Source organism: Balaenoptera acutorostrata, chromosome 8 (assembly GCF_949987535.1).
Source record: "Balaenoptera acutorostrata chromosome 8, mBalAcu1.1, whole genome shotgun sequence".
Classification (NCBI taxonomy): Eukaryota; Metazoa; Chordata; class Mammalia; order Artiodactyla; family Balaenopteridae; genus Balaenoptera; species Balaenoptera acutorostrata.
Genome location: NC_080071.1, coordinates 42,493,210 through 42,520,805, shown reverse-complemented (window position 1 = coordinate 42,520,805; position 27,596 = coordinate 42,493,210). Strand labels below are relative to the sequence as shown.

The following is a 27,596-nucleotide window of genomic DNA, read 5'->3' as shown; positions in this document are numbered from 1 at the left end:
CTGGGGATCTCACTTTGAGAACCACTGGCCTACATGTGAGTAAGGTTTAAACCCTTTAGCGTAATACTCAAAGCCCTTCACAGTCTAATCCCAGCTATCTTTTTTGCCATAGCTTTCACTACACCACTCACTACTCCTGGATCTCTGCTATGCCTCTGCACAGGACGTCTCCTCTGCTTGGATCTTGCTGCTCCCTTTGCCATCTTTACCTGTCACTGTCCCCCCTTCCTCCAAGGACCTGAGCACATGCCAGCTCTCCCAGAAAGCCTCTTCACATCACTCTGATCAGAACTCTCAGATCTTCTTTTCTGGATGAACACATCTCATACCCCTCCATGCTGGAAACTTGCAGCTCCCCACGTCATACGTTTGCTGCCAGATTTTAAGGTAAAGAAGCACTTAGCCTTACACATAGTAGGTATTCAGTAAATATTTGTTGAATAAATGAATATGAATAAATAAATGAAGGCAGGAAGGAAGTTTATTCTTGTTTGTCCTAAATGTTTGATATATGATTGAGTTAATCCTTTCAGAGAACATCTCTAGTTAATTTAGTCAAAATGAGACTCACTTTTCAAGCACTTTAGATCTACATAATTCCAAGAAACCATTTGTGTTTTTTCTCAAAGCAGACAAATGGGGAGTGCATCAATTCTTAATTAATTCTTAATAGCATGCTAAAAGCAAACCCGAATTATATGAGAAAAACATTAAGGTCTCCCCATCTGTCTCATGTCTACCCTTGGAAGATGGGTCTGCTGGTGCAGAGATATATTAACTGTAACTAATCTTACCTTACCAACTTTGCTAAGGAGAAAAGCTCACATTTCCTGGTTGATTTCCTATAGCCTTGATGATTAATAGTGGGGACCATACAAGCTTTGGAGCAACAATGACCTCAGTTGTCCTTGGTAGTTGGTAGTTGTTAAGCTTAACCTAACCTCTCACCACAAAGACTGATAGAGTGATAAAATAATAATGAAGAATATTTAAAGGATCTAGACAGTACTTGACACATTGTTGGTTCTCAGTTAACATAAGTTAACAATATTATTTTATATTTTATATTTATATTTTATATTTATCCAGATGCTGTTATTTCTCGTTGAGTTCTTCTGTGGAAGACCTGAGGCAAGAAATATCTCACCCAAGGACTGAATTTGGCCCTTAGTTCAGTTTCAGACTTTGTTGGTAATGGTTTCTGTGATCTTGGACAAGCCTCAATTTTCTCACCTATGAAATGGAGATAGTAAGAGTACCTATTTTATAGGATTATTAGAATGATTAAATGAAATGGCCCATGTAAGGTGCTGAGAATATTGACTGACACGTTGGAAAAACTGAAATAGTATGAACTATAAAAATACAAATCTACCAGGGGCTCCACCTTCTTCCTTTAAAATTAACTCATGCTTATTGTTGCACAGTTTTGACTTTGGTAGCAATATCCTAAAGTCCACATGATGGGGAGGTTGTTCCATGTAAAGAGTAGTCCAGCTGTTTTATAACAGAGATCATATCATTGACTTCAGCATTTATGTCCTTGCTTTAGAAAGACAAAACTACATATAGATATAGATATATTGAAATACATATTGATATGTATGATATATATATAGAGACAGATAGCTATATTGATATATATCATGTAGACATTCGATTTTAGGGAAATTTTTGAAATGCAAATATTAAAAAGAAAAATATTAGCATAAAGATAAAATAACAATAACCTCTAGACTTCCTGAATGACATGTTAAAACACATGATTAGACCACCCAGGTGCACTTAGAAGCAACAATAGCAGTTTCTCAAATAAATAAATAAATAAATAAATAAATAAATAAATAAAACAAAAACTGCAGGCACACACCCCAGCAAACCCCAACATTTCACAGAGTCCTCATTAGCAAAATAAAAAAGCCTTTCTTTGGCAGAAACAAAAACAGAGAGGAACTTTGATAATGTGGAAACCGTGTGAGAAGAGCAGATGCATCCACTAAATGTGATAAGTCAGATGCCATCTAGAAGCCAAGTGGGTCGACATTGAAACCGTAATCTTCCAAGCCACCAGAGACAAGAGGGCTGCTAGAAATAACCCTGGTGCAAAAGGCACATTCAGATGGAGATGACTTGGCAGCCGTGGGCAGGAACTTATTAAGAGCAAGTTGTGTGGCCAGGGATGGGGAGAGAGAAGGAGCTGGCCTCGCCTTCTCCTGGGGCTCTCTCCCTCCGGCTCCTTTCTCTTTCCATCTCCCCTGGCGCCATAGCCCTTCACCTTTCCGTTGAGATAGCCTCTCTTTCTTCCTTTGGTCTAGTTTGTTCTAGCTTTCCCACCTAGCTTTCCCTTAATAGAAAATGACATGGAAATGATAACATAGGGATGTATTTATTTTAAAAAGTTTTAATTCTCTGTGCTTAATAGCAAATGGGTTAAATCTCTTCTCGCTCTTTAAAAAAAAGTTTCCTTTTTTATTTCAGTGTGGTTACATTATATATATGTACATATATATTTGTACACATATACGTATTTTATATACATACATATAGATTCTCCACACACATATACATCAATAGAAAAAAATTTTGACTCCACATTACACAATGAAAAAAAGATTTTTATGATTTAAGTAAAAATTTATTGATTTTGACAATTGTATTTTTCTCAAAATATTGCATTAAATTAGTTTATACCAATACAGCTTTTGGTGGTTTATGATGATAATGTCTAATTTTTAATACTTTTCTGCCCATATTATGAAAAATTAATTTTTAAAATTTCATTTAGATATCAACCAGTTCCAATAAACTACTTCCTATGAAAACTTTATACTGACAATGAAAATGGATAGCCCAAGGTTAGTATCATACAGAAGTCCAGGGTAACTATACTAGTATAGCATGGTTAGTAGTAGTGTAATGAGTAATATAATTCCTATCTTAGTCATAATTGGCCTTCATGTCAAATTTTAATCTTTAGACTGTTGAGTGTTTTCAAAATCAAATAAAGGACCCACATAATGTTTAAAACACTGGACAAATATCACAAATAAGTGACAATTTCAAAATAGGAAATCTATGTCCCATTAGGGCAAAAGAAGAAAGTGAGAGCATCTGGTAATGTAATTAGTACAATTAGGGAAACATCCACAGAATTTACTCTGCAGGGGAAATGTAATGGGAAACCACCCATTTACTGCAATGCCTTGGCAAGTGCAAGCCTCTAAAATATAAAGAAGAGAGAGAAGATATTCTCCTATAATTCTTTAAGAGATGTTCAACCATCTCCAAGTAATTTTTGTAAAGTTCTTATTGTTCCACTGCTTTGATTCATACAAAGCCATGTTATACCTTTGCTACTGTAGCTGTACTGTGACGGAGGAAAGTTATTCTCACCTCTTAGGGCTCCTGGTTGGGTCTAAAAATTAAACTGACAGAGGCAGATTAATAGGAAATAAGTATGCAAATGTATTTAATATAAGTTTTACATGACACAGGAATCTTCATAAGGAAATGAAGATCCGAAGAAACAGATCTGAGTGTCTTTGTGCTAGTATTGATGAAGTATGGACAGCTGTGGAGGAATATGACAGGTTAAGGAGTATAAGGTAAGTATAGTAAACTGGGGGAAACCTAGCAAGGCCTCTTTGGATTCTTCTCAGTCCCTTTGTCTTCAGAGACAAAGATGCTCTTTTCCTCCTGGTATAGGGAGGACACCTTTCATGTGAGGGTTTTATAGCCTGTTTCAGTGGAGAAGGACAGTGGGAAGGTTACAGTGAGCCTCCCGCTTCTGTTTTCTCAAACTCCTCCAACTTAAAATATTCACTATGCCAACGTGCCATATTTTGGAGTAGCGTGTCCTGAATCCCATCACTTCTTTTGAGAAAAAAGGATTTTTAAATTCCAGGGAAACTCATTCCCCAGTTAGCTTGAGGAGAGTATCAGTTAGAATGTTCTCTTTGGTTCCTCCTTAAGCAGCATGTTGTTTTTTTAATACCATGATATATATAGTATATTCTGCAATTAAGCATTTAGGTCTGAGGTAATTATGCTCATTTACATTATTTTTACTTTCTCAGCAATACAAAATCTGGGAGATGGTACATGAAAATTATCATTCCTCAAATTCTGGGGGTTGGGGAGTGCAGAGAAGATGAAAGGTAATAATAAAAAATAGCAATTTGTGAAATTATTTTTATTTTACAATTTATTAGAAATCAAGAAAAAGAAACAACTTAAAAAGATTGATGTCTTGCTCTCTAAGAAGATATCATACATAAGATTGTCATAAATTTGGCAATTCTTTTTTTTTAAGATATTAAAGGTTATTTTAAATATAGATTTAAACATAGAAAAGATTTTTAAATGAGCCAAATACTTCAAAAAGAGTTTCAAATTTGATTTTTTATTGGCCATGGGTCATTTTAGTTTGAAGTCGATGCCAAAGAATTAAACTCAGATTCCTCTTCCCATCCAGCCTCATTAGCAAAATTATCCCCATGTGCTTCATGTATGAAATGTAGAAAGCTTACTTCTAAATGGATCTATAAAGCACTATAAGAAAACATAAAACCCTATTGTTCCTAAGGAGGATGTGTTTTTTCATCCTAAAAACTATTACAACTTCTCAAACAAATCATAAGCTAGTGGAAGAGTTTGTTGGACTATGGGTTCATTTAGGGCCACTTTCTTTGGACTCTAGTTTCCTGATCCATGAAATGAATCCTACTTATCATACATATTTAATGTGATTATTAGCTGAGAAACATAGGTGAGGCCACTTTATTAATTGTAAAGAACTAAACAAAGAGTTACTAGAAAGATGGCAACAATACTAGCCTTCTTGTTTTTATAACTCTAACATTTGAATCAGTAGTTGGTATGTAGTAGACTATCTATATATATGTATTTGTGGAACTAAATTGAATCAAGACCAATAGAATTTGAAAAAGAAACAAAGGAATAAAAAAAATACAATGGAATTTGAAAAGCAAGAAAGAAAACATATTTAAAAGCCTCCTTATTGTAAGAGAAACCTTGTATTCCAGAACTAGAAAAACTAAAAATGAATCACTTAAAATTTACTCAAATTCAAGATCACACTTTTGGTTATAGAGAGAAATAAATTAAAATGAAAAGGAAGAATTTGGCAAATAGTGTAGCATCAATGATTAGCAAAAAAAAAAGAAGGAACAATTTCTGAAAAATATGTCAATATTTATGTATAACATATCTAAAGTGCTTCAGAAAGCAATCCTGGAGAAAGAAAATAACACATGATGATGGAGCTGGAGGTGATGGTGGTGATGGTATTTGTTTGTGTTGGTATTTTTCCAAGCTCAAGTAGGAACACAGCAATGACAAGTCAGCTTCTGTTTGTTATCAACTCATTTTTCACCTGGAGGAGAAAAAGAAAATAACTAACTACTTCAGAACACAGTGGAAACATTCCAGAGAATTTAATACCATGTCATGTAAATCTCTGCAAAGGGAAAAATCTGTTACAGCATCACTTAATGGCAACAAACTTGTATGCTTAGAGTAAATTATCCAATTAGTCATTTTCAGCAGGAAATTTTTCCTGGAAAGTTTTCCTTTTAAATCTTAAAACAAAAACAAAAAACCAAAAAAAAAAAACTGATCACCATTTTTTAGATCATTTTCTAAGGATAAGTTGTAAAAGAAAACAATTGGTTACAATGCTAAGGTTGTTACCTACATGCATACTATACATGCATACATACGTGTATGAGTATTTCTAACTCAGTTTTGTTCTGTTGGCTGTCAGACAAGCATGCAAAGATACACCTTTTCTCTTCTGATTCCATCTTCCCTTAATGCTGCTGCTTTCTGTCTGTTCCCACCTCTTCTTCTCTCCTTTGCTGCTTGCCTGCAGTTCCTGAAAGAGTCAGAGGGAGAAACAAAGATCTTAGATTTAGAAGGAGCCTCACATGATCATTCGGTTACCCCTCCCCCATATCATTCTCCACATTTTACTGAATAGGAAACTGGGTCCAAGAGTAATTAAAGAACTTTCCCAGTGTCACACAGTTATGACAAAGAGGAAATGACATGCTCTGCTACATCACCTCTTTCTATTTCCTTCTAGGAGTTTATCACTATCTGAAGTGATCTAATTCACTTATTAATTTACATATCTATTGACAGTCTTCAAATACTAGAATATTCATCCATGAATTTAAGGACCTTAACTATCTTGTTAACACCTGTGTCCTCAACACTTAATGTCTAGCATGTTATAGGCATTCATACATATTTATTGAATAATAAACTAGAATATTGGTTTCTTGTTTCCAATGTACACTTTTATAAACTACACCAAATTATCCCATGAAAAATAGTATAGAATAATTAGGATGTCTGACTTGTTCTAATTCACACAGCAGTGAAAAGATGCCCTCCATTATTTTCCTAAAGCTCTTCTTCCTCTGAAATTTAGTTCTTCAGAATGTTATGATAATAACATATAAAATCTAATAATTTAATTTCTTTAACAGATTTCACATTTCAGTAACATAGACATTTTTAATGATTAATATATCTGCTGGAGCTTTGAAGACTGGTTTTTGGAATCAAAGACTTGGAAGACTAAGGACATTTCTTCCCCATCCTCCTTCAGCAAAATCAAATGCTCAAAATTACATGTAAGCATAAACACTTTAATGTAGTTAGACATGCTTTTCTATTATCAGTTTGCACTTTACACTGTTTGCTTTTAGATGTGGGTAAAGAAACAGAATTTTTAAATCAATACAATATAACTGGTTTATTTATGAATTCATAAACCCATATTGTGACTAAATAAACTCTGCAATACTTGCACTTAAGTTATTTGCTATGACAATACTCCATACCGGTGTTTCCAAAACTTCACTCAATGGTGTATCACTTTTGTGATTTTGAGGTACCACTTCTACTATGGTTATTTAACATTTTTTTAAAAATTGATTTAAAATACACTAACACTTTAAGCTTGTCTCATCCTAGGCAACAATAGCTTAGGGGTTGGTGATTATGTATCTTTTCTAATATATAATAGTATTTATAAATATAAAAATAAAATAAAAATATAAAAATAATTTGTCCGTGGCTAACCTAAAATAATGTTTCCACAATATAGAAAGCATTGGTATAATTGAATTAAAATTGAAAATGGATGGTGTAAACTTTTTTAAGAACAGAAAATAGTCTTGAGAATTTTGTTTTTTATAAAGATGCTTACCTTGCACAACTCTGGGGCTACAAAATCACTGTTTAATAGAAGGAACTCTGACCTAGAATCCTGCTCTGCCCTTCTACACTCTCTGCTTCAGTTTCTCATGTTTAGGGGGACAAAAAAAACACTCAGCTTGTTACTGACCAGGATTCTTGGCCTCCTTCATCAATAGAAATTGATCAGAGGCCAGACAAGAAATTCAGGCAAGGCTTTATTGGGCCACCTGCTGCAGCAGGGTGCAGCGAGAACAAACAACAGGTTCCCTTGCTTGCTGGCTACGGAAGAGGTCGGGCTTGTTCCTTATATGGAATGAGGGTTAAGGGTGTGTCCAGGGGTCGGGCCAGAGGGGTGGCTTAGGTGTTTTGCCCACCCCTTAGGTGGTGTTGTGTCAGGGGGCATGTGCAGTACCCCGCTTTTGCTCCAGGCTTTTCAAAAGTGGCAGTTGGGTTTTTTGGTCTCTTTGTATCTTTTGTCCAGAATTTGCCCCAACTGCCCATACATGCAGTTGATTTTAGTCCCATACAGTTTCTTTGTATTTTGTTGCTGGAGGAGAGGTGTGTCCAGGTGCAGGCACTGCAGCACTGCAGCAAAGGGTCCCAGGTCCCAGCCTGTCTCAAACTTATCCACCTGACTTAATCTTTCTCAGATTCAGCGTACACAATTGAAGAGATCCAAGAGCGAGTGGCCAGGATGATGAGAAAAGATTGGGAAGAACTGGTGATATTTTATCACAGAGAGGAGACCACTTAGGAGGTGACATCAGAGTGTTCTTCAGTATCTGAACAGCTGTGCCATAGGAAAGGAGGTAAAGTACAGGAGGAGAGAGAGTTTAACACACAAAAGAACGCTTAGAGCTCCTTGGCTGGGTTTGGGGTTCAGCTGGAGCTATTCAAGAATTAGAGAAGCAATCAATCACTTGTCTGTGCTGTTGGAGAGGATCATGAACTAGAGAAGGTTTGGATAGATAGTCTCAAGTCCTTTCTCATTCTAGTAATAATAATTGCACCAGTTATTAAATGCTCATTATGCTGGGCTAAGCATTTTATAGGTCTTTTCTTGTTTAATTTTCACAATAATGCAATACGGGTAGGTATGATCGTACTCATTTTACAAATTGAGAGACTGAGTCTAAAAATTTGGTGGGTGTTGAATTTGAACCCAAGTCAGAGTGACTCAAACCCCATCTACTAACTATTGTATTATATTATAAATGTTGTCTGGAAAAGATAAAGGTTTGGTTTTGTTTTGTTTTGGTCAGAAACTCTCTTTGCCCATTCAGCCAAACTGAAGCCAAGTTGTCATTATGAAAAAAATTTTGTTGTAAACTGTCATGGTGTGAAAAGGAAACTGAAAAGCCATTATCTCAGCTGGTTTCCTTCAAATTTCTGAGAAAGTCAACACTTTTCCAAAGGAAAACTTATGCTTTTAATTGTGATCTCTGTGTTTTGAGAGTGGAGAACAGAATAAAAAAAAACGAACATTTCTGAAGGAAAATGTATTCTTTTAATTTTCATCCCTTTTCATTTTTAAGAATGGAGAACAGGATAGAAGAATCCAGAAGCCATTGTGTTTATTTCCCCATGTGTTTTTTGCTGTTACAAAATCAGCAAAAGCTTTTGTTTCTTTTGTTTGTCTGAATCCTTTTGAAAAAACATTTATAAAAATGTCTGTTCATGGGAAGGGAAGAGCAATTTTATTTTTTAGGGCCTCAGGGTATCTCAGATAATCTCAAGGGGTATCGGGATGTTTTACAAACACAAATAATTCAAAATCACTTAAAACAAATATGTGTCTTAATCAGATTTTAAGTAGGGAGAAACTTAGAAAATCAAATAAACAGTTACAGCAGGTGGTCTAGAAACTCCAGAAATTTTTGGTGAAACTGGTTTAACAAAAACAAAACAAAACAAAAAAGGCCAGGGCAAGGGAGGGAGAAGAGAAAGGAAGGCAGGGAGGATGAGAGGAAGGAAAGAAGCAAAGAAGGAAGAAAGGAAAAAAGAAGGAAACTTGGAACAAGTACTCATACATACTTGAGATACTACTTATCAATGAGTTTTGCGTTTATTTTCTTGGGGAAAATATACTAAGGAAAATTACCATTATCTCTATTGTATTGGCTTATAGATTCACGCATTTCTTTTAATCTCTATATTATAAAACTCACAGTCAAAATCAAAAACAGTACTTTTACTTCTTTGAATCCTGATATTACGATCCCACAGTGGATTTTGCATTTGATTATTTTCTTCCTATCTTAATTTACCTCTCCATTGACTTTTGAGAAATCTTTTCATCTTTAGTTTTTTAATCCATGAAACATTTGAACTTCACTAATATCATTAATGTGGGAAGCAAATTGGGCATTCCTCCACCTCCACTAAATTATGTGGTGTAGATACTTTACATTGAAATGCAATAAATAATTGTTCAGGATGCCAGAACTTTGAATTATCAAAAGCCATATTCAGTAAATACATATGGTCTTGGAAAACCTTGCTTTGTACTGATGCTTATCTTCTCTGCCAGTTCTGTAGGGGAGAAATTATCTTTCCTTTATTTTCATAACACCCAGTAAAGTGCCTTCCTAGAGATGAACCCGTAAAAAATAGGTGTTGAATTAACGAATTCATGAATTAATGAAATTTCTTATCTTATGATAATAGGAGATTTATAAAATCTAATGATTCATTAAAATGCAATAGGAAACACCCCATATTTCCAGTAATAGCCAAAAATAAGTGACAGGGGAAATTTGGCATATTTTATTTTAGATTTATAATTTTTCTTTCTTAATAACTAGTGGAAATGATGGAAAATACATCTCTCACAGCTTAAAAAATGAAGAGAAATCTGTGGTTATTTAATCATTAACGTGTTGTTGGTGGGAAAAAGATGTTTAATATCTAAAGAGTAATACATTTTGATCTTTTGAATCAAGAAATCTGGCATTTCTCCATCATTCTGAAATAAATACCATGTACCATTCCATATACAGCAACAGGATAAATGCAGATCTTAAAAGTTTCATTAAACATTCCTCTGTAAGTTAAACCCAGACACATACTCATGTCTAAATGTATTTAATATTTATTTTTTACTTTTAAAGTGATGTTATTTACATTTGACATTAGAAGGCAAATCGTATCAGTAGGACATCAGGGATTAAGCTGGGCAGTATTAAAGTTAGAACACTCACATGTTTGCAAATTTCTATGTTGTTAAAAAGAAAATCACTGTTGTAAAATAAATACTTATTTTTTAATTGTAAGTAATATGGAACGATCTGTAGGTAGTTCTAAAGTTCCATCAAGGGGCGCTTCCCAGGAGGTGTATTACTACTTTGTGAGTGTGGAGAGCAGAGATGGAAGTCAAGCAGTGGTGTTCCATGGGATATTCAGAAAAGTTAATAGTTCAGTTATTCCCAAGAAGCCTTCTTGCTGCAGACCCGTTATTAATGGTCCCACTGCTCTTCTCTCTCGTTCACGCCTTCTTCTTCTTCAGGGAATGCTGATTCATTCTGGCCTTTCATATGCTTAACCCCTGAAATTATAAAAATTATGCTCAATTTATTTCTGGCAGATTCACTGCTTTGCTGCAAGAGGTAAAGAAAATGAGTGGAACGCTTTCACTGGTGTATATGTGTTTTCTCCAAGAATCTCAACAATCTAATCATATATAAACCTTTTTAATTCACTGAGGAATAAAAACACACCCAGCCCAATTTCCATTCGAAACAGAATGTCTTTTATAGTAATTACACCTTCTCCATTAAGAATTGCATCACTGCCTATTAAAAACCTGTTAACTAAAAATCTGCTCACAGGCTCTTACTGTTCCTCCTCAGGAGCAAGGAGGTGTGTGTGTGCCATTTCTGTAACTTTCAAACAACAAAAGAATCAGAATATTGTTAGTCTTCTTTAGGAATCAAAACATACAGATTTGATTCTGAAACTTTTGTATTAAAAATTCTTCAATCACTTCCCCCAAAACCTACACAGAGGAAAACCGTTGGCACACCTTTGCCTGATATATCAGCTATGTGATCTGGCCTCTCCCTACCTATCTGGCCTCATTTACACCAGCCTTTCCTGCTTCCCCCTTTCACAGTAATTTATGCTTTAACAATACTAACCTGCTCTTCCACATTACAGGTCACTCCAGGCTCCCTCAAGCCTCCATGTCTTTCTCATTCTATTCTCTCTGCCCAATAGCTTCTTCCTACTCACCCACCTGATAACCTCCCACTCATCCTGATAGCAGCTTGCCTCCTCTGTGAAGGCTCCCCCAGTTCCCCAAGTAGAGCTAGCTGTGTCTTTCTCATATTTCCCCCTGCTCTTGGATCACTTTCTCTTGTATCAATTACTTTATAGAACTGTATTTGTTTACATATTTTGCTCATGAGAACAAACTTGCTGATGTCAGGATTATGGGGTTTCACTTTGGGGTCCCAGGCACAGAGCCTGGCAAACAGTAGGTGCTCATTAATATTGATTGCATAAATGATTGATGGAATTAATGAGGTGGCACTTTGGTATATGTCTTTGGCAGTTCCACAATAATGTATATTCAGATTTTTTTCAAAATTAACTCAAATTTGGAGTATAAATCATAAGGCGACTACTAAAATCATTACAAAATTATCTTTCATTTCACTTGGGTGTATTCTGTTAAAACATCCTACTAGCTGACACTGCATATAGTGATGCGTAACATGGAAAAGTTTATAGATTTTTATATTTTAGTAAATTGGTTTATGAGATTTTTCTAAATATTACTGAAAAACATTGCCGTTAGAATTGATAAATGAAAGGAAGTCACTGCTCATGTTTACTATGAAACAAAGAAACTAAAAAAAGGAAAAAAAAAAAGAGTGGATTTGCATGTATTGCAGTCAGCAACCTCAGAGTGCCATTTGGCAAGGAATGACACCCCTGGGCTTGGTTGATTATCTTGCAAAAATATTTGATAAGTTGTAATAATATTTAAATACTGTAATTTCATCTGCAAACACAGATCACTCACAATCACCATAGAGAGAAATTTGTTGTTAACAAATGGAACTTATTTCATCATGCTGTAGATTATACAGGAGAAAAAAGAGGTCTAAATGCTAAGAAGGAAAGGGAGTTCAATGAGCAGCCAATCAGTCACTCAGCTGGAGTCTTACATACCTGAGTCACTAAACCTCACACCTCCAGGAGATAAATACCTGGATGGTGAAATCTAGACTTCAAGAAGATAAATGATTTGTTCAAGTTTACAAGGATAGTGTGGTTCTAAAAGAAGTTCTGACACATCATAGTCCCTCAATATATACTGACTGACTGGCTGACTGACTGACTGACTGACTCACTGACTGAGTGAATGAAACATAAAGTTCCATTGTCAGGAGACCCCAACTCATCTTCACCTTTAGCTTTTTGGATGCTAACCTATCAATCTCTAGGATTTATTGTAGGTTTACAGTACCTACTAACCTGGTTCAAACCATCTTGGCATTCCCTCTGAAGTATTAAAGCACAGTAATCATTCAGCCACCTGCCACTCTTTCCTGAGCTAAAATTATCTGCACCTCCCAGGATTTGCAAAGGTTCTACTGCCTCCAGGGCTCATCCCTTTTATCCTCAAAGTAACTACAGAGTAATGAAGTTGTGTTCAGACAATTTTCCTTAAATTAGGGTTAACTTAATGCCAACATTGATTTGTCTATATGAGGGAGTCAAACATTAAAAAAAAATGGTAACCAAATGTCCAACTTATTAAACCATTAATCATCCACTTCCCATACTTGACTATAGGTCTACTCACTTATTTATTTTATAATGATAATGGCCACAAAGTTATACGAGAAAGCCTTCTTTAAAGTAAAATCACTCACTTGAGCAAACCTCGGAACGGGCTTTTCTCGGTCTTATTGGAGTGTGGCATTAACTATTGCCAGGTGAAAGATTTTGATGAGGCAGGAGTAGGTGACGTCACAGAGCTGTTCTGCCGAACCTCTCTACAGAACCACAGATTCTTTGGTTCCCAAAGCAGTTTACACTAACGTCATCTTTCCACTGGATAACGGATGGTTGATTAATTTGTGTTTTGAATTTTTCTTTTTTCCTTTCAGCACTGTTTGTTTGGTTATAGATGCAATAAATGCTGAGATTAATGTGTGAAGTCTGTGAGAACTGTCTAATAATTTTTCTCCCCACGCTCCTCCTCCTATCCCCAAACACACATATGCTTTGTATTTAAATTTTCTTTGAAGTCTCGTTCAATATTTGAGTAATTCTGGAGGTGGAGGAAAGTAACTTGCTCTGGAGGTGTTGGTGAAATTTTCAGACCTTCCTCTTCTGCCAAGTGCTAATGAACACGCAGGAAAACACCTCACCTGCACACGAACTGATTCCCAGCATGTGGCAAAGGGCCTCGTGGAGCAAGAAAGACACAGCCAGCCCTGCACTCGGGCAGAAGGCAGAGGGATCCCCAAAATGCGCAGAGGCTCTTTTCTCCGTAACAAAATGAACATGCAGGAAAAGGAGCCATATATAAGACAAGGATATGCAGTAGGAATACATGAAGGAGTGAAGAGAATAGAGTTTGAGGAAAAGAAAGTAGACTGAGTAAAAGAAGGAAAGGAAAAGAAAGAAATGTTGCCCCTGCACAGAACGTTCTACTCGTGCTCTTCTCCATTCTGTAGATCAGGAGGTTAAATGTGAGTTGGATGAAGTTGTAAAGTGACTGAGTGAAGAATTATGAATAATTAACCCATAAAGGGAAGCTTACATTTGGCAAACCACACATCAATATGTTTATCGATTAATTCAGAGGGGGAAAAGGCAGGTTTATCACATTTGTAGATGACATGAAACTTGGAAGAAAAGATGACACGATGAATGAAAAACTAGTATTCCAAAGAGCTGGAAAGATGGTCTAAGCAATTAAGGGAGAGGTCAAAGGGAGTTTTGTTTTTAGGAAGATTATTTTGGTTCTAAAAGATAGAGAATGAGGGCAACCTAGATTGAGTATAGTTAGGGATTTAGGTGACCACAATTTCAACATGACCCAGCAGAGTCACCTGTTTGTAGGAACAGAGCTCTTGGCAGTGTGGGTGGCATTTCTAACAGGAGAGTCAGCAGTTTAAGAGAGGAAACTTCTCTCTAACCATGTGTTGGTCAGACTTTTCTGGATTATGCTGCCCAATTCTGGATTCTGCATTTCAAGAGTTCCACTGAAGGAAGTAATTGAGATTAAAAGCAGTTTTATGAAATCTTTTCCAGAAGAATTGGATATGAAACTGCACTGTTTAGCAAAATTGAGAGGACAAAAGAGGCTGCCATTGAATTCCTAAAAGCCTGGAAAAAGAAATAAAATTTATCTAAGTGGCGACTGAGAGCAGCAATAGTGTCAATAGCTGACATTCATGTGGTGAGGGCAGAGTACAGATCTTCCTAGATTTACAATGGGGTTACATCCCAACAAACCCATTGAAGATATCATAAGTGGAAAATGCGTTTAATACACCTACCCTACCGGACATCATAGCTTAGCCTAGCCTACCTTAAACGTGCTCAGAACACTTATGTTAGCCTGTGGTTGGGCAAAATCATCTAACACAAAGCTTATTTTATAATAAAGTGTGGCATATCTCATGTGATTTATTGGATACCATACTGAAAGTGAAAAACAGAATGGTAGTATGGGTACAGAATGGTTGTAAGTGTACTGTATTTGTTGTTTACACTCATTACCCTGTGGCTACCTGGGAGCTGGGCTCACTGCCCCGCCCAGCATCACGAGACCATGTCCTACTGCTTGTCACTAACCCAGGAAAAGATCAAAATTCAAAATTCGAAATACGGTTTCTTCTGAATGCATATTGCTTTTGCACCATCGTAAAGGCAAAAAATCTTAAATCAAACCATTGTTAGGTCAGAGACATTTGTATGGCTCAATATAAAGAAGAAAATTTCTAAACTCTTTATGTTTGCCCAGCAATAAGCACGTGAGTGAGCTCCCCGTCACTGTGTGTGTTCAAGTCAAAGCTAAATTTCCATCTCAGGCGAGAAGGAACCCTGGATTGAGTAGCAGGGCAGACTAACAAGCTCACCAACCCTGAGATGCTATTCATATACAAAGGAGATCTGCATTCCTACTGAAAATTTTGCTTTGCTGTGAGTACTATAAGTTACAAAAAAGTAATTCTAACTTTAAATGACATAAGTGGCCCAAATCCACATTTTGAAACAATTCACATCAGGAGTAACAAATGTAAATGGATTCTTTTTTTTTTTTTCAACCACATACTTTAGAAGTTTGAAATCATTCTAAAGTCCTCTGGGGAATTTGTGGATGTATTTTGAGAGCCTCTGACCCTCTTGGAATTCTATTTATACTTGTTTCTGTGCCTCTTCAGGGAAGAAGGTCCATAGTTTTCAGCAGAATCTCAGCGGGGTCTCTGACTCACAAATAGTTGTGAATATGAATCCTAGTCTAATCTCTTCACTTTAAAGATGAAAGGACAATTTCAGATGGCAACATGACTTGCTTAAATTCACACTGCAATCATAGGCTGGGCTGGGACACAAACCTGGGCCGCTAATTCCTATTGGGGGCTCTTCACCTGGGCCACCAGGACTCAGTCTTCCACCACTGTTATTGATCTTTTCCAAAGTTAAAACCTGAAGGAAAATGTGGTGACTCAAGATCATAAGGCTTTTTTCATTATCAAATTCTTTCAACTTACAACTGATAGATTTAGACATAACTTTTCAGTCTTTTTTGTCATCATTGCTGTTAGTGTTTTTAATAGAGTTTGTAAGCAGGAAGATGTACAATTTAACTTTGCCCAGCAACATTCCCAGAATGGGACCAAGTTACAAATAATGTACACGTTATTAGAAAAGAAGCAATAGGAGTTAAATATAATAAAGTTCCTACTGTGTGTTGAGCAGGAGAGAGGCACAACTAAAAATCAGATGGGGATGTAGGTCAGGGGTGATGGCATGCACATAATGAAGTTAATTTAATGAAGACATGTAGAAATAAAGCATTTGGAGAGTTCTGATGTGGGAAAGAAGAGCTCCAACTCAGGAGATAGTAATTTGGACAGCTGTTGACTGAGCAATACACTGGTTAGATTAAGGGAAGCAGCAAGTCTGATTTCTGTATGAGAAAACTATTTGCAAAATACATTTAACAAGCATTAGTTTTCTGAAGGCCTACCATGTACAAAAGAGTGAGTTCAGTGGCCCTAAAAGAATGATTTTTCTAATGGTTGCTTGTATATTGATCCTTCAAATTTTATCAAAAAAATCATGCTAGATATACTCAAGGAATATAATTTAAGCTATAATATGGGACATCAAGTCTCCTCAGTAAAGGCCCACCATCTCTGATTGAAAATGTGCTTTGCATTTCCCAAAATGCTTTCACATGTACTTTGTTTAATCTTCTTGTCATTCATTTATAATAAATAGCTATACATTAATATACTGAGGGTCACAGAGATCGAGTGACATATTGATTTCATCCCAAAGCTAAACACACATCATGTCCTGAACTCATCTTAAATCTATCCCTTTCTACTTCATTTGGAGTAAATTACATATAAACAGCACAGTTGATCTCTGCTTTAATACAATGACTGTTCAGTTAATATAAACTGCAGATCAACACAGGATCATTTCACTTAACCACCCATTACTTAGAGAAGCATTTCTCTGCAGAAGAATAAATGTGTAATATGCTTCTCTCTTCATCATACATGGGAATAGGGGCAGCATGTTTACATGGTATTCATATGTATTCATAAGTATTATATATTTATGTATATTTTACCTATCATATATTTTACCAAAGCTGTTGCCCAAGAGTAAAACCTAGTTGAAAGATTTAGCAGTAAATGCTGAGGAGAAGATAGGGGAGGAGGTATACTTACCTGCTATCATTAGAAGTGTGAATTCAAAGAATATCTTTGGAGAGTAATCTAGTCTCACTTATCAAAATGTAAAGTGCCCACATCTTTATCAGTAAGTCTGAGGTTGCAGCCAGGCAAGAATATGTTTTTTAATTTTGCAAGGATCCTGCTATTCAGCCTAGGGTGAGAATCACTTTGATAGACCGAGTGCCTCTTTTGCTCTCTACAGCCAAGTGCCCTTCTAATACCCCCCTTCTCTTCAAAGCTAATGCATTCCATGAACTCAGAAGTAAAATTAAAATTTTAAGCCTACACATAATGGAGCTAAACAGTGTTGGGCAATTTCACTTTAGAAAGAGACAGAATGGCTCCCTCACCTGCCGGACTTGACTGCCATTGATTGAACACAATAGCATATCTAAAATAAAGAATGCATCAATCAGCAGGAGTCTGTGGTTAGCCCTGAAAGCACTAAAAATAAAATAACAAAAGGAGAGTTGCATTTAAAGCCACAGAACAAATGATGCCTATGTTTTTTAAGTGTATCCACAGAAGGATGTCCTGTGCTGGCATTTTAGAAGTCTCTGTCTTCCAAGGAGAGTACCTTCCTATTGAAGCAACAATAGTCACTATAGGCTACCGTAGCCTTGAAATGCAGCAGGACCCTGTGGTCCTTCCCCCATGTCCTCAGCCTGCCTTTTGTCTGTAGAAAAACCTTAGCCAAAGAATAAGTGTAATCGGAGAAGTGAAAAAAATGCAGAAGTAAAGGAAGGCAGTCAAACAAGACCAAATAATAATAGTTTAGTCATCAAGCAAAGTCAAGGACTTTTAGTTTCTCCTCAAGGGCTATAGATAATATTCTGAGCCATATCCTTTGAGCTGTCTTGTAGATACTGAAACCCCCACCAGGTGGAAGAAGTTAACTACATGATGAATCAGACTGTAGCCATGACATAAGCTGCCACAATTCTGAGAATTGGCCTCAAAGAAATGGGAACAAACCGACCCTGGAACTGAAGACTAACTGTACTTCAAACAATCAAGATGACACTGATCAGTCCACCACATGGCCAATTTCAAGATGACTGTCAGAGCTGACTGTGCTATTTCTGCATGTAGCCCCTTCCCTCCACCTATAAAAGCTCTTTCCCACTGATTGTCGGGGGGGTGGGCAGTCAGCCTTATGGTATTAATTAAGCCACCTGTATCAAGAATCACTTTGAACATCACTGGTCTAAATGCATCAGAGATTGTCAGATTGTAAGATTTTTCACTCCTCAAATCTCCAGTAACCCCATACTCTCTTCACACTCAGCTGATTTTTTCAGGGATAATTGAAGTAATCATTAATGAATTGACAACAGCATGGCCAAATCTACCAAGATATTTGAATCAGTGCCCATATCTCTGCCTCCTCTCATAAGCCTCACATCTCATTTTTTTCCACCCCTCTTTTTCACAATATCTCTTACCCTTTCAAAGAATTCTCCTAAAATTATAACCTCTCTTTCTTGCATCATCAGTTTCTTCCATTCTACTAAAATAGTCCCATAACCACAAAAACAGGTTTTAATTTCTTCCATTTCAAGAAACTGTCTCTTGACTGCACTCCACCTCTAGTCACTGCCCCTTCTCTCTTCTTTAGAAAACTTTAGATCAAAACTCATTATAGTATAATAAATAGACTGCATCACGTTATAACCTCTCCTTAACATACTCCAATCAGACTTCTATGTTCATCAGTCCATTAATAGTTCTTGTCAAGTTTCCCCAACAAACTCCATCTGAGGAAATCCAGTGGTCAGTTTCACACCATTTTAGACAAAATCTTGGCAGCATTTAACATAATTGGTCACTTCTTTTTGTTGAAACACTAATTTGACCTCAAGATGACCAAACACACCTGTTTTTCCACTTACCTTATTGACTACTCCTTCTTGGTCTTTTCAGCTAGACAGTCCTACTCACTCTCACCCTACATGCCAACCAGTTCCAGGACTTGGTTATTGAATGTTTTCTCTATTTGTACTCACTTCCTAGGTGATCTCATCCAATACTATTGCTTTAAATATAATGTATAAATTGATGATTTCCAATTGTATATTATCAGTCTCAATCCCTCATCTGACTTCAGATTCATAAAACCAACAGCCTAACTGTATTCTGACTTTTAAGTGTTTAATAGGCATCCCAAATTTAGTATATCCAAAACATGATCTTGATTCTGTCCCCAGTCTTCAAACAAAGAGAAACAAGCACCTGGCCCCTACCAACCTTCTCTTTTCCAAATCTTTTCCATCTTAGCTAACAGAATATTCTCAGGCCCAGTGTATTCTTTGCCTCCTCTTGTTCCTTTCATACTCCTCTTCCAATGCATGACCAAATTTTGAAGGCTCTACATGCAAAATTGTATCCCAAGTCTAATCATTTTTCATCAGTTCCAGCACTACCACCTTAGTCCCATGCATCACTAATCTCTACCTAGAGGACTTCAATAGCCTTCTAACTTGTTTCCCCACTTTCTCTCCTTCCACCCTACAGTTAATTCCCCAAACAATTTACAGAATAATCTTTTTAAAAATTACATTTTTCTTCCAATGAAAATCTTTGATGACTTCTCATTATCTTAAGAATGAAATTCAAATGCCTCACCATAAACTTATAATCATTAAGATGTTTCATGATTAGGTTCTGTCTCCTTCTGTACTTATCTCCTTCCAACCCTCCCTCACTTGCTTGCCTACATTGGTATTTTACACAGACCTCAAACAGCCTCAGGCCTGTCTTCCTTGCTCTCTTTACTGGACTCCTCTTCTTCTGAGGGACCCACATGTTTTTTTTCTTCACCTCAGTTGGCCAATCAGGTCTCTGCTGAGATGTCATCATTTCAGAGAAGACCACTGACCGTCCCATCTAAAACATCCCATCTCTTTCTTTCCTTTACTTTCGGTCCACTTATGGTGATTTATCTTATTTTTTCCTTCCTTTAGAGCATTAATCACTCCCTGGTGTCATATGTCTTTATTTATGGAGTTCTGGTATGCCTCCCGCTAGAATATCAGCACCATGAAATCAGAGTCAATACTCTGTTTTGTTCGCTGACTGATCAGCAGAGCCCAGAACAATGCCTGAACATTATAGATGCTCAGTGCATTTTAAGTAATGACTAACTTCAATCTCACTTTCTTTAAAAATATTCCCTATTCAACATATAAAGACTTTTCAACGTAGCCAAATTTTTTTTCAGATAAATGAACTTCTGCCCAATTCCTTTAAGTCACATCTCCTATAATAAATAGAAAGGTAGATTATTTTTGGCCTGGAGTTAGTTTGTTCTTCTCTGTCTCCTATAGTATTTTAGATTACCAATCTAGACTCACTTAGCAATTATGATTCTGAAACTCCACCTAGTCCAAGAAAATAGGCAGTAAATCTTAACAAAGATGGAAAGGAGAAATGGTACTTTCCCCAGTATATAATGTTGTTCTGATCACCAAACACAGTTAATTAATCCCACTGGGTACATGGCTTTCACAATATAAGTAATGTAAATGGACTTGATTAAGTATTTTGGTCTCCTCAGTGATTCTCCTGTTACTTAAAATTTTCTTTTATGAGAAAGTGCTAATCCTGATGAGTTGATAGTTACATGCAGTCTCAAAATCAGCTCAGTTCTCTCCGTATCCTGAGGCTGTTTTCCTCCCCTTTCTCTGAGGAGGGCCTCAGCTCAGTTTGTTTCTCATTACACAGCTTGCTGGCCCTGGCTGCCCGGAAGCTTCTGAATGATGAGATTGTTCTGTTTTATCCTCCGCCTGACCCAAGGACTTGCAGTTCACACGCTGAGCTTTGCAACTCTTGCTCTGACCCTGCTTTTTTTGTTCAGATTTACCATTGTTCTCATAGGCATTCTTGTGCACAGGCAGTTTTACTCTCTGACCATCCCTTTAAATAATAGCAATTCATTGTATCACCATGGGGCTCACTGACCTACTTTCTTCTTTGATTTGCTGCCCTACAGTTGGTCTATTTTACTTGTCTCCCACGTGTAAAATCACAGTCTCTCTTCTTTTTACATAGATCTTTAACAAACTCTCCTTGGATGAGCTGATACCACTTCTTTTATTTCTTTTTATTTCTTTTCAAATTTTGATTTTATTAAGAATACTTGATGCAAAGGAGCAATTATATACTCAAATTCTATAGTGAGTAGCAATTTTATATTGTTTACATGAAGAAGGAATATTAGTAATAACATTTTTGCTTAAAATGGTAATTTTCTGTTATTTCTGCTCTATAATATTCAAATGTAATAATTAGGAAAACTATGTATTTACTTACCTAATCTACTGTTTCTCAACACATGAGTATCAGTTACCAGGGGAAATTTTTTCAATACCAAAATTAGAACACTCCAACCCTGCTCAGACATTATAAATTAATTGCCCTAAAACCACGGCTTTTGAATTTCCAAATTCTTCTCTTGAAAGCAAAAACAATCTTACTTTTAGTATACATACATTGCATTCAATTTACAATCACCTTTGTATTAGAAAAATTCTAAAATTATTAATAAAAATTAATGTAAGCTTTTTCAAAAACGCTTGTTGAATTTCATTGTTTCAGAGGCAAAATTCTCTTTTTTTTTTTTTTTTTTTTAAAGGATTTTCTTATTTATTTATTTATTTATTTATTTTTGGCTGTGTTGGGTCTTCGGTTCGTGCGAGGGCTTTCTCCAGTTGCGGCAAGCGGGGGCCACTCTTCATCGCGGTGCGGGGACCGCTCTTCATCGCGGTGCGCGGGCCTTTCTCTATCGCGGCCCCTCCCGTTGTGGGGCACAGGCTCCAGACGCGCAGGCTCAGCAATTGTGGCTCACGGGCCCAGCCGCTCCGCGGCATGTGGGATCTTCCCAGACCAGGGCTCGAACCCGTGTCCCCTGCATTAGCAGGCAGATTCTCAACCACTGCGCCACCAGGGAAGCCCCAAAATTCTCTTAAAGTATGTTTATGGCTTAGCACATCCAAAATTATTTGAAATTTTTTCAGTTTGTTCCCTTAACTTACTGTGTATCTAGTCTATTTACCTTTTCTTAGATGTTTATTTCATTTCTTCCTCAAATAATAGACACTACTCTGAGTGAAAAAAATATATATATAAATATAAATATATAATATATAAATAAAATAAATATATATATAAAACTGAGAGTAACCATCAGATTTTTAGAGATAAAATGAAATTATTGAGAATGAACAGCACTATTATTTCTGGCTTGATACACTAACTAGAAACAGTGTCCAATTTGCTAACACAAGGTAGCTGGGCCTCTCAGAGAAGATACCAGAAGGGCCATTTGGCTAGGGCCTCTTATGCAAAACTGGCCATGATTTAGACTTTTGATATTATCTCCAAATGTTCATATAGACAATAACAGATATAGTTATTGACATATTTATTGACAAGTTTATTGACAATACTTTTTTAAAGTACCACTCATAAAACTTCGCACATACATCTGATTACTGGACCATACTACCTGGATCATACCATGACTTATTCTTTTTTTATAAATATTATAATTATGAGTAGTTCAATTATATCATATTGTAAATTTTGTTGTCAAATGAAAATATTGACAATTCCATCATTTTTGCAATCCTGTTTTGGCATCTCTTCATTTGTTAATATAGAGAACCTCAAGAAAGGAGCATGACTAGACCCCTTTGTCCTCCAGAAGGCTTTAGTAAGGGAGCCATATAAACCAATGGACATGGAAGAAGAATAGCCTGTGCCCCTGTTCTAAACCTTTCTAGTCTCCTCCCCACAAACTATATTAGCCTAGAGACCTAGATTGAGAAAAGAGCTTTTTCTCAATCATAGAAGCATGACCTTTCAGGGTCGAAAGAACTTTAAAAAGCAGTCTTGAGTTCAAAGGACAGTCCAACTGCCTCTTAACATATATACATACACACACACATACACACACACACACACACACACACACTGCCACCACCACCACCATCATATTAAGATGTGAACCAAGGCCTGTTTTCTGAAGTCCCACAGTGAAGAGCAATCATTCAATCCAGAACACAGTTTTTCGGACTTTTATTCTGTATTCTCTGCCTTGTGCCACACCAGATACAGGAAGTGACAAAAATGCTGGTGCCTGGGAGTCCCAGGGGACTTCCCTTCCCGCCTTCTCTTACCCAACCACAACCTGGCTGCCTGATGTCCATGCAAAACCACTAAGAGGTAAAATGTCTTCCATGGTATGTGGAAGCTGGACGCTCTAGGAAGATTCTCTAATGGATGTTTTGTGAAATTGAAATGGACTGTTAGTATAATAATTTAGGCAATATCATAGATCGTGTTTCTATAAATTGGCCTGAAATAAAAAATGGCATTGATTCTATGTATTCTCAGTTCCAAATCCCTTACAAATCAAGTTTCTGAGCACAATCCTTTTTTATAATTGGAGGCTGCATGTTCTGGAAATTCACCAACAGTACTACCAGAATATAATTAGAAGTGGGTGGAAATAAGAGGTATAATTTTCTAAGTTTCTAAGAAAGATTTACTTCTCAACAAGTAACATTATCCCCCAGATAGTCCTGATTTATTCTTTATAATGAGTGTCTACTGTTTAGTCTTTTCTCTACTCTCCCCTGCTTATAGGGAATGACTATTCTCCCCACTCACTTTCCTTCAGGAACCACTCTTCTCCCCACTCCAAACACCAGGTAACAATCAGCACTGCCTGTTTCTTATATTATCTTGTCCTCTGGCCACTGTGCCAAAGCCAGGGGTATCTGACCCATGCTGGGTTAAGTATGATCCTTCCCCCATGATCTTACTGTTGGAAACCAAGTCATTATAAGAGAGTTTTTAATTTATGGATGGTGTACGATGTTAAACTTGTTTGCTCTTGATGGCCAGGTTTCCTGCTTAAGGAGATAGCTGGTCTGCAGTGGACCGTAGGGAGGATGAAGTTGACAGGTAAATTAAAGGAAATGGAAGAGATGGCAGACTTTGATTCTCTTTGTTTCCTGAGGCTCAGCTTCCTTTCCTTTCTTTCCTAGTAGTTTGTTTTCCCTTAATAGCATAAAGTAACCAAGTAATCTTTCAATAAATTTCCCTTTTGCCTAAGCTAATTAGATTTGAGTTTTGACATGTGAAACCCAAAGTGTCCCGAATAGTCTATTCTCTCTTTCTTATGTCTTCCCTGTGATCTCCTTCTGGGATGGAAGACAGAAAAGGAAAATGAAAGGCAACTGGGGTATTCCTTTTTCCCCCCTATACCTCCATCTTTGAATGCAACTTATGATGCGCTGAGAACCAGACAAAAATGGAAAATATTCCATTATGTCTCAGGAGTGACCTTCAAGTTAAATCTAAACCTTACACTAATGATTGGAACTAAAGTAATAAAAAACATTTAGGACATTTTTTACGAAGACAGTAATTGTCTCCCCACAGGCAAGGCATCTTTTGAAGAATGAATATCAGACTTTCAGGTCAGGGGTCAAAATCATCACAACTGGTTTCATGCTTTCTTTGGTTCCTGAGGCAATAATTTTATTACTACAAAGCCTTGAGCATTCATGGTCAGCTCTCATTGTGTGGATCTGTAAATCACCAGATGACAGAATTTGAGTGATTATAAAAGAAGTATTTTGCCTAGAATTGTCACAACCTAGGTTTCAGAATGCTTAAAATTTGTCAGTTTTCTCAGAGTAAACACTTACTTCAGTGAATTGTGGAGAAGACATACCAGATATTGACACACATGATATCATAACACATTAAAAGCAATCTCCTGAAGACTCTAGGAAAACAAAGCAAAGAAAAACTTTTTAAAAATTCCCCCAAAAATTAGCTCTTGAGCTCCTCCTCATCATTATTTCAATTTGGTTTTGAAAATACAAGTAAACAGAATCTATAATTCTTGATACCATTTATTTTGTTGTTTTTGTTCATCTATATTTTCCCACTCACCTAATTGATCCTTGTACTATGATCATAGTTAATTCTAGATAAAAGTGAGGTTCAGTTTAAGCATGAGTTACCCCAACCTCTTCGTGGGGCATCCAATCTGTCTTGGACTGCAGGATTACTTTGGAAGTTTCATCCTCTTTCCTTCCTTTGCACCTTTATCCTATATTACCAATATTTATAATTAATACTATCTAAACTACAGTGGGGCTCCCTTCTGTTGCCCCTATTATTCTCCTGATTCTAATTCTATCATCATGTGTAATAATAGTAATAACATATTATTACAGCACTTTTCAATTTTTCAGGGCAAAAAATATATATATCATTCTATTCTCAACATTACACTGTAACATGGAATGGGCTACTGCTATTATTCCCATTTCACAGCTGGAAAGTTGTGTCTGCCAATAATTAAATGAGTTGCCCAAGATGGCTTGGCAAGTCAATATCAGAACCCAAAATTCCTGAATTTGACTCTACAGTTGACCCTTGAACAACACGGAGGTTAAGGGCACCAACCCCCATCCCCACCCCCAGCACACACACACACACACACACACATACACAGAGTCAAAAATCCACATATAACTTTACAGTCAGCCCTCTATATTTGCAATTCTGCACCTGCGGATTCAACCAACCACAGATTGTGTAGTACACTAGTGAAAATGAGCAGGGCCCTATAGGGACCTCCCAAGCATAAAAGCCTTTCCATGTCCCCCATTTCTTGTTTGTAAGTAAAGGCTTTCGGCCTCCTGGACCTTCCCTGAGTCCCAAAGATCAGATTCAAACAGTTCCTAATTAGGAGAGTGAGGGAATGCAGAAAGAAACAACAGTGCAGCCATGGGGCCTGATCCTGGTTCCTCCTAGGGGGATGTGCATATCAATTTGACACATATCTCTGAGTTCTTCTACAGGAAGTAAGGCCCCCACCCAGGTTGAGGATGGTAACTTCAGGCTGAGCAAAGAATGTGGACCCCAGGCTGGTTGGAACCAGAAGGCTGATGGTTGAGATTTCTGGAACACCACACTGTTACCTCACCACAAGCCAATCAGAGGAAAGTCACACACCCTGCAGACCTCCCTCCAAATCTTGCCTATAAAAACTTCTTCCCTGAAACCCATCGGGGAGTTCAGGTCTTTTGATCATGAGCCATCCTGTTCTCCTTGCATGGCCCTGCAATAAATAATCCTTTCTCCACTCCAAACGCCGGCGTTTTGGTTTGTTTGGCCTCACCATGTGTCAGGCACACAAACTTGGGTTTGACAACAGTAGTACGTATTTACTGAAAAAAAATCCATGTGTAAGTGGAACTAAGCAGTTCAAACCTATGTTGTTCAATGGTCAACTGTAGTTCTTTTCCCACTATGACATCCAATTTCTCATTTCTGTTGGGCCAAGATCTCATTCTTCTAGTCACAATGTGTTCCTAATTGAAGATTTACCTCCATTCCCTTGCAGTATAATATGATAAACATTTTAACAATTTTTTTTTTCCTGAAGAATATGGTTTCTTTTCTCAGAGCCCGAAGAAAGTTTCAAGTGATGGCAATTTTAATCCAGGTGTCAAGAAAGACAATAATAGATGGAGATGATTCAGAAAATTAGGACTTTGTATTTCTCCTTACATCATAATATTTAGACAGCTGCTTGTTCTCTATTTGTAGAGCTGATGCTACTTAGGAATAAGGCAGATATTTTTCCACGACTGTACTAATTTCAAATATTCTGAAGTACTTTTTCCATAAATTATGGAAATGTCCTACTCCTCCTGAACTACTTCCTGCACCAATATTACTGCAAAATTGCAAATGAACTTAGCCCTGATTTTTTTTTTCCTAGAAAATGTAATCGCCAAAAGAATGTAGAAAGACAGATTATATCTGTTGAAGAGTCAATTACTGAATCAAATTTTTCAGGTTTCTTTTTTTAACAAAGTTATTTTAGGGCACTTATTATGATAGCCCAATTATTTTTAGATATTTGTTCTTAGGTTAATACTCTGTACACAAATAAGTGTAGATTGGTGTGTGTGGAGACAGAACAGCTTGTACCTTTTTTGCTACATACCAAATATCATCATAAGAAGCCACAACCATCATACTTGAAGAAAATCCAAACTTAATGAGCATTGTTTTTTCTATTTCTTGTACTTATGAAGTCTACAAATTAAGAAGAGCTTGTGTTCCACAAACATGCTTGTAAGGTGTTTAGAACTCAATCTATTTTTCTATAAAGACAGATGTAAAATGTGGGGAATTTTGTTTTATTTTTCAAGACTGCTGACATACAAATCCTCCAGAGGACCTACATTTGCTGTTTTGGTAAGCATTCATTCATTCAGTGGATGCTGGGCTTTGGGGCCTGTGCCATCACTGGCACCAAGGATTCAGAAAAAAAAAAAAAAAGAAGAAGGTAGGTTATTATGCATGTGAAAGAAAAGAAACACGTTTGCTTTT

General features: G+C 36.8%; 1 protein-coding gene across 2 annotated transcripts in view; it reads right to left on the bottom strand.

The window, feature by feature from the left end:
• Positions 1–10,627: 10,627 nt before the first annotated feature.
• PPP1R1C (protein phosphatase 1 regulatory inhibitor subunit 1C) overlaps positions 10,628–27,596 on the bottom strand; it is a 140,947-nt gene continuing 123,978 nt past the window's right edge. For both annotated transcript variants that reach the window (XM_007190380.2, XM_007190381.2), the window contains exon 5: positions 10,628–10,774. In XM_007190380.2, the coding sequence (XP_007190442.1) occupies positions 10,686–10,774 (89 nt within the window). In that variant the 3' untranslated portion in view covers positions 10,628–10,685. The remainder of the gene's footprint in view (positions 10,775–27,596) is intronic.